The sequence below is a fragment of the Rhea americana genome, unplaced genomic scaffold (genome assembly GCF_003343005.1).
Source record: "Rhea americana isolate MKP2758 unplaced genomic scaffold, rheAme1 scaffold_243, whole genome shotgun sequence".
Lineage (NCBI taxonomy): Eukaryota > Metazoa > Chordata > Aves > Rheiformes > Rheidae > Rhea > Rhea americana.
The window spans coordinates 1,134,612-1,148,997 of record NW_028186361.1 but is presented as its reverse complement, the minus strand read 5'-3'; the positions used below and the strand labels follow the sequence as shown (position 1 = coordinate 1,148,997).

The 14,386-nt window shown below is 42.7% G+C and overlaps 1 protein-coding gene across 1 annotated transcript in view; it reads left to right on the top strand.

The window, feature by feature from the left end:
- Nucleotides 1-13,464: 13,464 nt before the first annotated feature.
- The window catches only part of SLC16A10 (solute carrier family 16 member 10), an 82,623-nt gene continuing 81,701 nt past the window's right edge, over nt 13,465-14,386 (top strand). The window contains exon 1 of the mRNA XM_085306645.1: nt 13,465-13,890. Within this exon, the coding sequence (XP_085162771.1) occupies nt 13,560-13,890 (331 nt within the window). The 5' untranslated portion in view covers nt 13,465-13,559. The remainder of the gene's footprint in view (nt 13,891-14,386) is intronic.

Below are 14,386 nucleotides of genomic sequence, written 5' to 3'. Positions count from 1 at the left end.
GGATGTACACAAATCCATGTGACCAAGTAGGATGTATCTGAGGAAGCTGAGCAATTTCATTGTGAGGCAGCTCTCAATCATCTCCAAAAACTCATGGCACTTGAAGCAGTCTCTGACCCAAGAAAAAAAGAAAATTTTATATCCATTGTCAAAAAAGGGCAAGAAGAAGTTTCTAGGAACTGCAAGCTCATCAGTCTTAATTTTCTTTCAGGGAAGATAATGCAGCATATYCTCCTGGAAGATATTTCCAAACACACAAAGGACAAGAAAGTGATAAGGAACAGCCAGCATGGCTTTGCCAAGTGCACATGCTGCCTGACCAACTTGCCTACCTTCTCTGCTGAAATGACTGCCTGTGTGAGTGAGGGAAGAGCAGTGATGCTGTGTTTGTCTTAACCTTATTATGCTTTTTTATGTGGTCTCCCATAGCATCCTTTAGCTAAATTGGGTAGCTATTGTTTGAATGGGTGGATTATAACATGGATGAAAATTGGCTGGACTGCTGTACTCAGGGGGTTGTGATCAGCAGAACGAAGTCCATCTGTCAGCCAGTTATGAGTGGCTTTCCTCCAGCTCAGGGTTACTGGGTTGATGCTGCTTAACTTCTTTAAAAATCACTTATGTGATGGGGTGGTCTATGCCTCTATGAAGCTCATGGATGACATCCAATTGGACAAATCAGTCAATCTGTTGGAAGGCATTTCTCCAGCTTGGCAAGTTACTTCTGAATGGTCAACAGAAACCTCACGGAGTTCAACAAAAGTGAATGCAAAATCCTGCACCTGGGATAGTATAATCCCATGCATGCACCAGTACAGGTTGGGGACATGCAGGATAAAAAGCAGCTTTGCAGAAAGATGCTGACGGGCAACAAGACGGTCATGAGTCAGCAGTCTCTCTTGCATCAGTGAGGACTAACTGCATTAGCAAGAGCATAGCCAGCAGGTTGAGGGACATGATTATTCCCCTGCATTCGATAGGGGACTATTCCTCTGTATTTGTTGGCCACATCTAGAGTACTGTGCTGAGTTGCCTCCTGCCCTTGTCAGTACAAAAGGGGTATTTACAAATGGGAGAGAGTTCAGGGAGGGCTGCCAGGGTGGTCAAGGTACTAGAGCAGATGATGCATGAGGAGAGGCCAAGGGCTGGGTTCATCCAGCCTGAAGATGAGGACACTAAGAGGGGGAATCTAACTACTGCCTTGTACCACCTAATGGTTGGTTTTCAGAGAAGATGGAGCCCAGTAAATCTGCTCTGCATCTGTGTGGTGCTACATGGGATCGGTATGGGCAGGGACTGCTGGGGCCTCCCTGCCACCTCTAACGAGCTCTGACCTAGAGGCAGGAACTTGCACAGACATGTCCTTCCTCTCCCAGTAGCAAGGCTCTTGCTTCTTCCCTATTCTCTCTTTTGTCAATGGAAATGTGTTTTTCTTTTCTTATGCAAAAAAACCTATGTGAGTCACAGTAGGTGCTTTCTAACTAGGGCTACAGGGTCTCTTTTCCTCAAAAGTATAAAATTTCAAGTTTAATTTCCAGAAGACAAGAGCAGAATCATTTTGATACCTGATCAACACCACAGCAAAATATAGTAGAGATACAGATTCCTGAAACCCACCTGCTTCTCCCCACTTTACTCATGCCTTTCCAGAGTGAGGCTGAGAAGCATGTGCCCACCTCTATCTCCACATGGAGACTCAGTTGCTAATTGCATTGTCCTGTTCCCATGCTGCACTGTCTCCTCCTCTCAAATCCATTTCCAAATTTAGCCACATAAACGAAGAAATAAATTGCGGGCAAAAACCATTCCTGGCTTGGCCGGCAGATGGCAATTACTGCTCTCAGTATCTTTAATTAGGGAAGAAGATTTTTAGGCAGCCAGCTTCCAGAAACAGGAGTTTGCATTAGATGAGACTACTTTATGTCATGCTGAGTGTAAAATCACCTCTGAACATTGAGCACAGCTTTCCTGTCATCCACTAACATATTGGATACCAAAATTTTGAGACCGTGAAATAAGTGCTGCTATACATTAAAGAGAAAAAGCACTTAATATTGTTAGAATTTATTCACTCAGCACTCAAYTCCCCCTGCTACGCTGCAGTAACACACAGTAAAGGAACTTCTGATCCTTTTTTAAAGATATTATGAAATCTGCATTGTTTCTGGAATGCTTCCGGTCACATCAGAGTCCTGATATGCACCAGCATGGATAGTTGAAATTAAAAAGAAATCCGATATACGTGTCTGTTTCCCATTGTTGTTGCAGATCTAGGGGAAATGAACCGTTTAATTTCGGAGAAAAGCAGAGTGTACAGCTAAGGATATTATAAGTAGCTAATGACAAACTGCTGGAAAAGCTGAGCAGAGAAGGCTGCTGCAGAAAAATAATGTAAACTACAGAAAGAGCTGGATTCCTTGTTGAATAAGGAGAATGATTCAGAAATGATGTAAAAAGATAGCAAGTAGGGACTACGGTTAATGGRCAGATATATCAACATTATCCCTTTCCTTTAATTCCCCTTTCRTTTGCGCAGTGGAACAGCTATGTAAAGCTAATTGTAATGTGGTATTCAGGGAATGCTGTGAGCRTTTATGGCTCAAAAGTGGTAACTCCTGTTCTGGGGGGAGGAAGGGGCAAGAAGCAGGTTCGAGAGGTTTGTAGCTATCATGCTGATGGGGCCAGAATAATGGTTGGGGGAGAAAAATGTTTCTTAAATCATTCTCTGGTGTCCCTTTTGCCTTGAGAAGCATAAATAGGATATGAAGCAAGCTTCATCTGGCTTCYCCTGGCTCAAAGATTAGTTGGCCCTGAGATGAGACTGAGGGCTAGAGGGAGCAAAGAAGGAAATTAGTGAGAAGAGGAACTCGGAGTCCTCTCAAGAAGACAGGGATTTAATTTTAAACTACCAATATTTCAAACTGACTGAAATAGTATATTTTACTTCTCTATCATACTGATGCAATCAAACTACAGTCAAAGAATGAAATCCTAGACTGAGAAAGTGATTAATAGCTTTTTATTCAAGGCCCTTTCCTGAGCTGCTAGATACAAACCAGAACTGTCAGATCTGTGCTTTTATATTTAGATCATTACTGGCCAGTGCTCTGTGAAACCGCAAGTTAAAATCCTTCTCATTGTCACAAAAAAAATCCTGCTTCCTTGAGTAAAAGCGACTGTATACCACCAGAAATAAGCCAGTCAGAGCGGAAGTCTGGAGAGGCTGTCTGGCCTCAGGCTTCAAAGGAAGCCCAGGCTTTGCTAGTGGTGAATAGTTTAAGCATACCACAGGGACTATGTTCAAAAGTTTGTTTAAAAACAAACAAACCTGTAACATTTACATGTTTATGAATAAGAAATTCCTGTGCAAAGCCTGTGCCCCYTGCTTTAGCACCAAGGTTGTTTCTGAAAACTTGTTAGGAAACAGTGAGATAGACTCGGAAGGGAAAGGAAAGCTGATTCTGGGGTAACGGACAGAGGATAGTCACGTGGCCAAGACGGGGTTAAATGTGGCACCTATACCTGGCAATATTTTGAAGAAATCCAGAATTAGGAGCAGTGGATCTCTCTGCATCGGTGGATCTTTGAAGTGCATGAGGCTGAGGTTGCGGACAAAGCCACGTCCAGCTGATGCGTATCCAGGGAATAGAAATCAACCAAGCTGGGACAATTAGTGCTCCTGGTTAATATCCCGTACGTTGCTCYCCAAAATGAGTTTGGCATCTCATCTTTATGAGAAGCGTGTATCTTGGCTAGAAAGTAAGTTGCTCCTTCACATCAGAAAGAGCAAAACAAGAAAAAATGGCACCTAGATCCCCTTGCAGGTTACCCTGAAGTATCAGTGCTACTGTGAAAACTAATGTCGAGCCTCGTGTCGGGCCTTTATGTTTGTGTCTTTAATTCTTGGCTATGATTGGACTTATTGCATAACCAGAAAAATGGTTTTCCAACTGATAGCCTTGCAAATTCCTACTAGAAACAGAAACTAAAGCTGTGTGTACTTTGGCTGAGGTATTACCAACCATAAAGATTTGGCAATTGCTACTTGTGTAACAATTTTGCTAATGATATTTAAATTGGAGTGAATCAACCATTCTAACACTGAATGAAGAACAACTTTACTTTTTGCAAGTAGACAAAGCAGATAGGAGACTGGATGTATTCAGGTGAGCTGCTTTTTAGCAAGGCTGGTGCCATGTTTCCTCCCTGAGATTTAGCACCAGTTTAACTACATACATTCGTCACACTGGTACAAGTTTATGAATATAAAGTAAAAGATGGTATGAAGTTAAAACTGAGTAATTTGTGAGAAGTCTTAGGTCAGAATATTTTTTTTTATCTTGCTCAACTTTTTTCCACATGTCCATAATGTAGAAATCTAATTCATGAAAAATAAACTCTCTTCTACATATGGATATATGTCTGTGTGTTTAAGAAAGGGTCTGTAGCCCTTCAGCTCCTGCTTTTCTACTGACAGCTGGTAGTACATCAGGTATCCTGCAGAAGAACAGTTAGCAAAAGGCCTTATGATTAAAGGAACTATAGAATTATGATATCTGGGAACAGACTGGGTCAGAAAAGGTCAGAAAACATTCTTTGTGTAAAAATACGAGTCCCGGGTTATTTTTAAGATCATCTCCTTATGCCAGTGGTGACTTTGTCTTAGCAAGAACACGAGGCGTGTTTGGACAGTGATCCAGAAAGCTGAGATTACTTAATAATTAATCACGCTGTCCTCCGTAGGAAATTTACCTCAAGTAAAAGAATTGTATAGCACAGAGTACACAGCTTTCATGCCTGCTTAGCAGCACCCTAAGTCTTACTAATGTAAAATCCTATGAGTATGCAGTACTATTCTGCATTACACTCTAGCAAAGTGAATTTTAAAGCTGCGATACTGCTGCTTGTGCATAGTTAGAAATCATCTGATTTTATTTATTTAGGAATCATTTTTGTGGTTTAAATGGCTTGGTTTTATATCATCTTCTTGCTTATTTGGCCCTGTTTGAGCACATTATCTTTCCCTTAAAAGGTGGTACTCTGTCTACTGTATTATTCAAACAGTTGGTGGTACTCTGTGTGTATCATTCAAACAGCTGGCAACTTCTTAAAGGTTTAGAAGATGCTACTTGGAGAGCACAGAAGAGTTGGAGGCTTAGTAAAATATTTTAGATGGAGTGTCACTAAATTGAAATATTACTATCTCAGGGAGAATTAACTCTTATCTAAAATGATCTTGATTTCATCCTGACGAGTGGAAGGAACATGCCCCCCCCCTTTTTTTGTCATATGTTAGTAACTAAATATAAGAGAACAACTGGATCAGCTGAACATCTTCTATCTTGAATAATTCTGCCTGAAATTTGTGATATTGTATTGGCTGAATCACATCTCTGATTACATGTTGCTGTAATGCAGAATATCTTTTCGTGGTCTCTGTTTTAAATAATTTGGAAGGACCATAATGATGATAAGGCAAATTGATTATTAATTTTATTCAGTTTGGGAAATGTGATTTAAGTTTTCCAGAGAGGTAAATAAAACAAAAATAAATAGTAGTTTGTGTGGAATATTAATCCTAGTCATTCTTTGAGTTAAAGTAAAAACTGTGTTTTGGAAATAGCACTGGTGAGCTACTGCGTCTGGATGATATACATCTGACTTTCAAGTAAATGCTGCATTATGAAAGACCAGCTAGTCTAGTAAGTTGGTCACCCTTGTGAGTGAGCCTAGACAGAGGTAACATGTTCTCTTTCTCTGCTTAAGCAACAGGGGGAGACAATAACAGTCAAATTTAGTAGTCCTTTAAGAAGTTGACTAGTGTAAATATAAACTATATAAATGATATTTTTCTTTATTCATTTATCTTATTTTCATATCTAAAGTAAGAGATCACTTTGTTGATCTGATAAAGGTGGATGTTTTTAATAGGGTATAAAGAGCAAGCGTAGGGTTTATTTTTACTTAGCATTAYGTAAACGTATACGTGGAGGAAAAGCATCAATAAGTGATTTATTTAACTAAAAAGAAGCCACAATATTTCCCTGTCGCTTCAAGCACTGACTCAGTTCTCCTTCTGAGAGAGAGATGATTGCTGATGGTACTAACGACAATCACCATTTTGCAAAATACAGTTGTTGCAAACAGGATGAGGCACTTCCATGTACCTTTTTAAAAAATCTGTTTTACCCATATTACCTGAGATGAGATAAACTGTGGGGGAACTAATCTCTTAGCTGGGGAAAACTGAACCTTAGTACGTATATAAGCTTGTTTTTAAGCATCATAAAGACAGAATGTTGGGCATACTCACTTGCATCATTTTCACATTTGTTCTGAATTGACCTTCAACTGACTATGTTTTTTTCTGGGGCATAGATCACTTTAAAAACAGTATTTCAGATTAACAGTTAAGAAACAGATGTAGAGCTAGACAACAGTTTTCCAAGAATTACTGGAAAAATTTGTCTTTCTGTTAAGCTTTTCTATATCAATATGAGATTTGGGAAATGGATCAACAGAATGAAAGAAAGGTCTTCTGGCCCAGCTGCAGGGTAATATGATGTATGCCATGATTTATCATATTGAGAAAGACCTGGGAGTGCTGGTGGATGACAAGTTGACCGTAAGCCAGCAATGTGCCCCTGTGGCCAAGAAAGCCAATGGTCTCCTCGGGTGCATTGGGAAGAGTGTTGCCAGCAGGTCAAGGGAGGTGATCCTGCCCCTCTACTCAGCCCTGGGGAGGCCTCATCCCAAGTCCTGTGTCCAGTTCTGGGCTCCCCAGTCCAAGAAAGACATGGAGCTACTGGAGAGAGTCCAGCGCAGGGCTACAAAGATGATCGGAGGGCTGGAGYATCTGCCCTACGAGGAACGGCTGCGAGAGCTGGGCCTCTTCAGCCTGGGGAAGAGAAGACTGAGGGGGGATCTGATCAATGTGTACAAGTACCTGAAGGGAGGGTGTCAAGGGGACGGGGACAAACTCTTTTCAGTTGTCCCCTGTGACAGGACAAGAGGCAATGGGCAGAAATTGAAGCACACAAAGTTCCGCCTGACCGTGACGGGGAATTTCTTCCCTGTGAGAGTGACGGAGCACTGGCACAGGTTGCCCAGAGAGGTTGTGGAGTCTCCTTCTCTGGAGATCTTCAAGGCCTGCCTGGATTCAACCCTGTCTGCCATGTGGTAGGTGACCCTGCTGAGCAGGGAGGTTGGACTAGATGATCTCCAGAAGTCCCTTCCAACCTTACTGATTCTATGAATCTATGATCTATGATATATTTAATATATTGTATCTGGTTTAAGTTTTTCAAGGCAAACATGTACAGTCTTAAAATATTCCTTGATAGAGTATCCTTACACTACTCTTAAAATTTAATGACTTTTTTTTTTTGATGTTTGGGTTTTTCTACAAAAATCTATTCTATTTACAAGAGCAAGTATACTTTCCACATGGAAGACTTTATTAACAGTTGTAATATGCCTTAGTATTTGAACTGACTCAGTTAAATATGTAGCTTTGCTTATCTAGTAAGTAAAATGCTAACAATGTTGTAAATCATACCTTGAAAAGGGGCCACTAACACCTGTGAACCCTTGCCTGTAATATAGAAGCACTTTCAAAGTGACAAAAAGAAAGTGATGATAAGCAATCAAAATTAATTTAATTTGAATAAGAATTAACGTTCTTAAAAAGCAAGCAAGAATAGTGTCATTTTTATTCTTGGTGATTTGCTGCTTGTGTAGGATCAGTGGTGGTAGTAGCTCTTTGCTTGTTGGACTTTTTGCAATTTGAAAGTCAGTTGAGTAGCAACTGAGTAGATGACCAAAATCTGTTTCTAGACAACAGTCTGGGTTAACTTGATAAGACATTCCCTTCTCTGATGCTCTGAATTCCCATTTAAAACAGAACTAAGCTCTTGAGATTGCAAAGGTGGTCTGCAAGATACTAAATCTGTGTAAACAAAGGAAGCAACTTTGAGGTGCTTAGATCTTGTGATAATAGATGCAATATAAAGTACTTGACCTGGATAATAGTATCAAACCAAGCCTGAAGACAGCCTAAAACAATGGCTTGAAGCAGTTCCTGCTCATTTGAAAGAGATGTTAACTTTGAAGCTGAAGGAGCATGTTGCCAGCAGTGCTGGTTATTTCACTGCCAAGCAAGAGGTGAATGATCATGCTAGGACAATGTTTTCCCCATATTTCCTCATTTTGCAATGGGATCAAAACAAATTCCATGTTTGGTATATGAATAAAAATTAGCTTAAGGTGTTCTTCAACTTGATATCTGAGGGTGAGATTAATTTTACCAAATRTTAGATGCCTGCAGATCTCACATCTACATCCAAGCTAGTTATCTGGGCTCCTTTAGTATGACTTATCTCATCATAAATGTTCATGTTTAAGGTAAATCTTATGAATTGTGCCACAGCATTTCCTATTCCCTCCTGCCAAGAGTATGTAGATGATCAGCTCTGATCAGATGTCTACAGTGGAGATAGTTACAAGGTAGGCTARAGAAATCCTGTCCTAAATGACTGCAATCAAAAATATAGCTTTGGGCAGCTAAAGATTTGCAGAGTTCAGAGGGCTTTTACACCTAATGAATATTCCTTTCTTTCACTTACCTGCCTGTAATAATTACAGTCAAATGTTAACTGTTTCCCAGAGAATAGTCTGTCTCATCTACACTTAATTGAAAAAAAGAAAAAGATTTAATCTGTAAAGGAGCCAAACCTGAGCCATAACTTGTGTTTTAAGTGAAGCTGAAAGAGGAAAATGTTAAAAGAAGTATGGAAAATCTTAATTTGTATCTTTGAAAATGTGACTCATTTACTTCAGTAGTGAGATGCAATTCCTGTACTTCATACTACTTCTCAGCAGGAGCTCGGTCTGAAACATCAGTAGAGCATCCTGTCTGGCTGAGAGATGCGTAAACACTGCTTATTGAATGGGATTTAATCTGATGTTGATCTTCACACAGTTGGTGATATCATATGTTTTTGTGTTTTAATGGTTATCCTGTTTATTTCATCTTTCTGACTTAAGGCCAAATCCTTCTGTTGCATAGGTGCATTATTAATACTAGCTGAAAATTAGACAACGCAAAGGCTTAGTCATTAAGAGCATGCATTACTATAAGTAGTCATATAATTTTGTGTTAGCCTCATGTTCTCTGTGTAGAGAGCCCATCTTCCTTTGTTTTGCATCTGCTGTACTGATTGTTGCAAACCTGTGACAAAGTAAAGTTGAATATTTATAAAGTTGAATATATGATAAGATTTTACAAAGGACCTTTTTTCTAGATGACATAGGTATATATTTTTCAGTGATTATAGTACAAATTTTAATTTAATCAACTGAAAAAGGAAGAACTGAATTCTTTGAATATATACTCTTCTGATTTGGCATCTTACGCACTTTAAATTTCCAGACGATGACATAAATTTGAAATGCTCTACAAGTAAAATAACTTAGAAACAAGCTGTTCTGATGTATCACTAACATCATATTGTAATTATATAGGTAATTAGTTCTTTTTGTTTTTTTAAGTTGTTGGCCATTGCGGCTTTGCTTATACTGGAAGAAAATGCTGCATGTGAGAGCTACTGAATTATTGGTCATTTTCAATAGCTTGTGAGAAAGTTAGTGAATGTTTAATAAGGAGTTGACTAGAATTTCAGACAAGGTCGTAGAAGATGCCATTTATTAGTCTGTAGCTCTTGAGAGCCCACAGAAGACAGGTTAAATTCCTATTTCGGACCTGGCATTTTATTTAATAATCCTAAAATACGCATTACCTGAGCATTCACATAACAGGTACCTCTTGCGAGCGTTATGTCTTTTGTATGCAGAATTGATGTTAGTTTGTCATATCAGCTGTAGGACACTAGTTAAACATGTAGAATAAGAAAATGACTATTAACAAGAGCAAACCTTAGACAAAAACAAGGCATTTCTCACATCATAGAACCCTTATTTCTCAACTTATTCAATTTGAGTTGATTTCTCAACTTTTCTCTCTATTTTGGTCTTGCTTTTATGGAAAAAAAACTCAATTTTTTTCTTACTCATAATTTATTCTTACTCAATTTAGCTAAAATAGATACAGTTATCTGTAGACAAAACTATAGTCTCTTTGTTCTATTTTTATGGTGATTCTCTGGTTTGTCTTCCTTCATTTCCCCTTTCATTTTAAACTATCTTTCCTGTGATCATGCAGAACTCAAATAACAGAACTACTTTGGTATCTGTTCCTCCAGATAGCTGTCCTGAGGTAGCCTTTTTTTTTTCTTTCAAATAGTCTTTTTTTATCATTATTTTCTATGGAGGGTGGGGATTGAAGATCATCTGACTATGAAGATTGACTCTTTATTGTTCTTGTTCTTGGGATCTACTATAGAAACAGCTCAGATATCAAAAGACCTTGAAAGGGAAAAGACTTAGTTCTTGATAGGAGCAGACTGTACCCAAGAGCAAAATGGTACAGAGTTGCCCTAAATATTAAGTTAAGACTTCTAGAAAGAGACTGTAAAGGAAAGCCACACATATTCTATTTTCGATAATATAAATCGTATTTTTGACGTCAGACAAATAGCAATAGGTCAATAAGATATAGATGACTGTAGTAATGTGCAAAACAATTATATAAAACAAATATATAAAAGTCACGTGTTGGAGAATCAGATTTTGTGAAACCCCCTTAGCCAATAATACGAGGGGAAAGAGAAAATAGTTATTTCATAGCAGTCAGGGAAACAGTAACACTTAACAACTGTGGAAAATACAATCTTAAAAAAAATGAGCTGAAGTAGAAGTTGCACACAATGCATTCACAATGGTTAAAAAAAAATCATATCCTTTACCTTAAAAGGAGGGGGGGCATTGACAATGTTTATGGGAAACAGGAAAATGAAACTGCAAGACATACATATCAATATCAAATTGAAAAACATATGAAAATGAATCAGTTTTATATTTAACTGGACACTGTCCAAACATAGAAAAATACATGGTTCTTGCTTCAAATTCATTTGAGTAAACACTATATAATTCACATCCCCTTCATCCCCACATTTGGCAAAGTACTTGAAGTAATCTGAGGAGTCCAGCTGAAAATTAGGTATATATTTAAGTGCTTGCAGAATGGGGCCCCTTCTGATCAGTCAAACTAAGACCCAATCATGGATTTTGCTCTTGCTTATTTCTATGCAAGTTTAATTAAATTAATCATTGTTGGCAAAAGTAATGAAGGTTCCAAAAAAAAAATGTTTCCTCTGTCTTAATTATTCAAAACCATTACAATGTGGCAGATGAAGTCTTATTTACTGTAAAAAAGCTGAATAAAATTTGGTCAACAGCCTTTGGAGAAARTTGATGGAGAAAGTTAACATTTAACTTTTGCATGGTAAATTGCTTATGAATTATTCTGATCATATTTAATCTTATGATAGGTTTTCAGTTTTTCACAGACATTAAACATTGTTCCTTGGGGGGAACAGATGTGGATAACAATGGTCAGCCAAAAGCTCTGTTTGTTTTGACAGTTATAATTTATTTTATGCAGCTACATTATGTTTTGTTATGGGTTTTTTAATTTTCCTGTATTCCATTGTTGTTGCAAATGTAAAGGCAACATTTGTGCTTAGATGGGCATAGTCAACAAGACAAAAGGGGTATGCAGTAAGATCAGTGCATCTATAAGTTGTGCTTCATTATTATTATTATAAATATTTAAAAACCTTTTTTTAAAAATAACTTATTTTAGAACACTTTGGACTATAAAGATTCAAAATTCAAAGGACAAGTGATTCCAAAAGCAAAGCATTCTTAAAGCTTAKCTTTATTCATTGTGCATTACTAAACAGACTTTCATTATGTCATCATATGGCTTTCTTTTTTTAGCGGGAGCTAAAGAAGAGCCACTTTTTGTGTGCAGAGTGACCAAGTAATTTGTGCCGATGAAAGCACGGTCTTACGGACCCGTGCTTTAGTTTGGAATAAGTTCTGTTTCCTCTTGTGACCACTGGTGAGTTAGGCGGGGGCGGGGAGGAAGAGATTCAGAGTCAAAAAAAAAAAAAAAAAAAAAAAAAAAAAAAAAAAAAAAAAAAAAAAAAAAAGGAAAAAAAAAAAAAAAAAAAAAAAAAAAAAAAAAAAAAAAAAAAAAAAAAAGGAGGAGGAAGAGATTTTAACAGGCTGGCACAAGATTTGAATGGCGTAACAGATTTAGCAGCAGCTAAGGTTTTGATGGAAACAAATTGCGAATAGTGTATGAATGCAACTGCTTCAAGGCCTCCAGGTCTCTTGGGGAGGAAAGAATTATCCAGGTTTAATCTCCTGATTTTCTTTCAAGAGACTACTCTTCCTCATCAGGCCCAAACGGCTTAAAAGGTGAGTAGCTGCCGAACACACGAACAGATGTGCGGTTGGGAGCCTGGAAGTAGGATCCCTGGTCAGAAAGCTTGTCATTTAACACGCCTGACCTCTGCTTTCCCTCCGCTCTCACTTTGCTGGCTGTGGGGAAGAAAGGGCAAGAGGAAATATTGATGCCTCTGCGCCAGTGAGGAACGCTGCATGAGGAGTCTTTAGTGCAGTATTTCTCTTCCTTTAGAGAAAGGAAGAAGAAAATGGGGTSGGGAGGGAAAAGGGGAACGACGGTTTCGCTGCGGCCGCTCCTGGCTGCGGGCAGAGTGCCGAAAGGCAGCCTAAAGGCAGGCACGAGGCTGTCCCAGGCACTGACAGCAGTTGCCCCGAGGGCCGGCAGCCGCCCTCCTYCCGGGCCGTCTCCCCGAGAGGGCGGGCAGGGGAACAGAGGTGCCCCGTAGGGCCGRGCAGCTGCCCCCGCCCGGCGGTTGTGGGGTGGGTCGGTGGACTCCCCTCCCCCGGCCCGAGCTCGCAGCTGCCGAGGAAGGTCGGCCGCGGCGGGGCACTGCAAGGGGCAGCTGCCCTCTCTCGCGGGGAGCTCGGTTTGGGACGGAGGCCAGGGGGCTTGTTTACCGCCCTGCTCCCGTCCCCGAGGAGGCTGCCGAGGGCAGGGCGGCTGTGTGTGCGCGTGTGTAAACGCGAGCGGCGGCCGTTAACCGTTGACTTGAAGCCTCGCGTGCGCGCACGCCCCTTCCCGCCCCGGCAGCGGCGAGCAGCTGCGGCACGAGCGTTTATCGCCGCCGCGGGGCTGCCCCGCCCCCTCCGCTGAAGAGGCCAGCCCGGGGGGGGGGGGGGGGGGGGGGGGGGGGAAGAGAGCGAGAGAGGAGCGTGGCTTCGCCCCCCCCCCGCGCCCTTCCCTCAGCCAATCGGAGCGCAGAAAAGCCCTCGCGCCGCTAACGCCCCCGCGGGCGCCCCCCTTTTAAAATCGAGCGGCGGCAGCGGTCGCCCCTCGGCGCGGCGGGAAGGGGGGGAGGACGCGGAAGGGCGGCGGCGGCGCACGGAGGCACACGGTGCCGCGGGATGCCCGCAGCCCCTGCGTGAACCGGGGGGGGGGGGGGGGCAGCTGAGAGGCCTCGAGGAGAAGGAGGAAGGCGGCGAGCCCGGGAGGGTCTGGCGCTCGCTCCGCGGCGCGGCTGAGGATGGCGCCGGTGAGCGAGCAGCCGGCGCCGCAGGGCGCGGGGGGCCCCGCGGCCGCCCCCTTGCCCTGCGCGGCGGCGGCGGAGCCGCGGCAGGAGAACGGCGAACAGCGCTGCCCGGGCAGCGACAGCCCGTCGGCGGCGGGGGGAGCCGGCGGGAGCGTGGAGGCGGCGGCCGAGCCCCCCGACGGCGGCTGGGGCTGGGTGGTGATGCTGGCCGCCATGTGGTGCAACGGCTCCGTCTTCGGCATCCAGAACTCGTGCGGGGTCCTCTTCGTCTCCATGCTGCAGCTCTTCGGCAGCGCCGAGGACAAGCAGCTGGCGTTCAAAACAGGTGAGGGGCTGCGGGCAGGGTGGCGAAAGGGGACGGGGTGGGGGGCGCTGCCAGGGCCCGCCCCCTTCTGCCTCGGGCCTTCCCCGCCCCGGCGGGTAACTCCGGCCGCCCGCAGTGCAGCGGCTGCCGGTGTCCGTGCCGCCGCAGGGCCGCGCCGGGCCCTCCGAGAGGGGCCGGCGGTGGCTTGTGCCCGTCCCCGGCAAACCCCAGAGGAGGGAGGGGAGGAGGAAGGGAGGGAGGCGCAGCCCCGCCGCGGGCACGTGGCTGCGGGACGCAGAAGTACTTGTGTAACGGAGCCCGAGCGGCGCCCGCCGCCCCTCTGCGCGGGCAGGGCAGCGACCCGCGCGGGGCTGCGGGCGAGGAAGCAGGTGTGCTTTGCCCTCTTGCACACCCCCTGTCGTCGTGCGTTGGGGGAGAGATGCGTGAGTTTGGTCCCTCATAGTTTAATCCCCCCCCCCTTGCTAGTCTAATGGTTAATGCAAACAATGAGTTAACG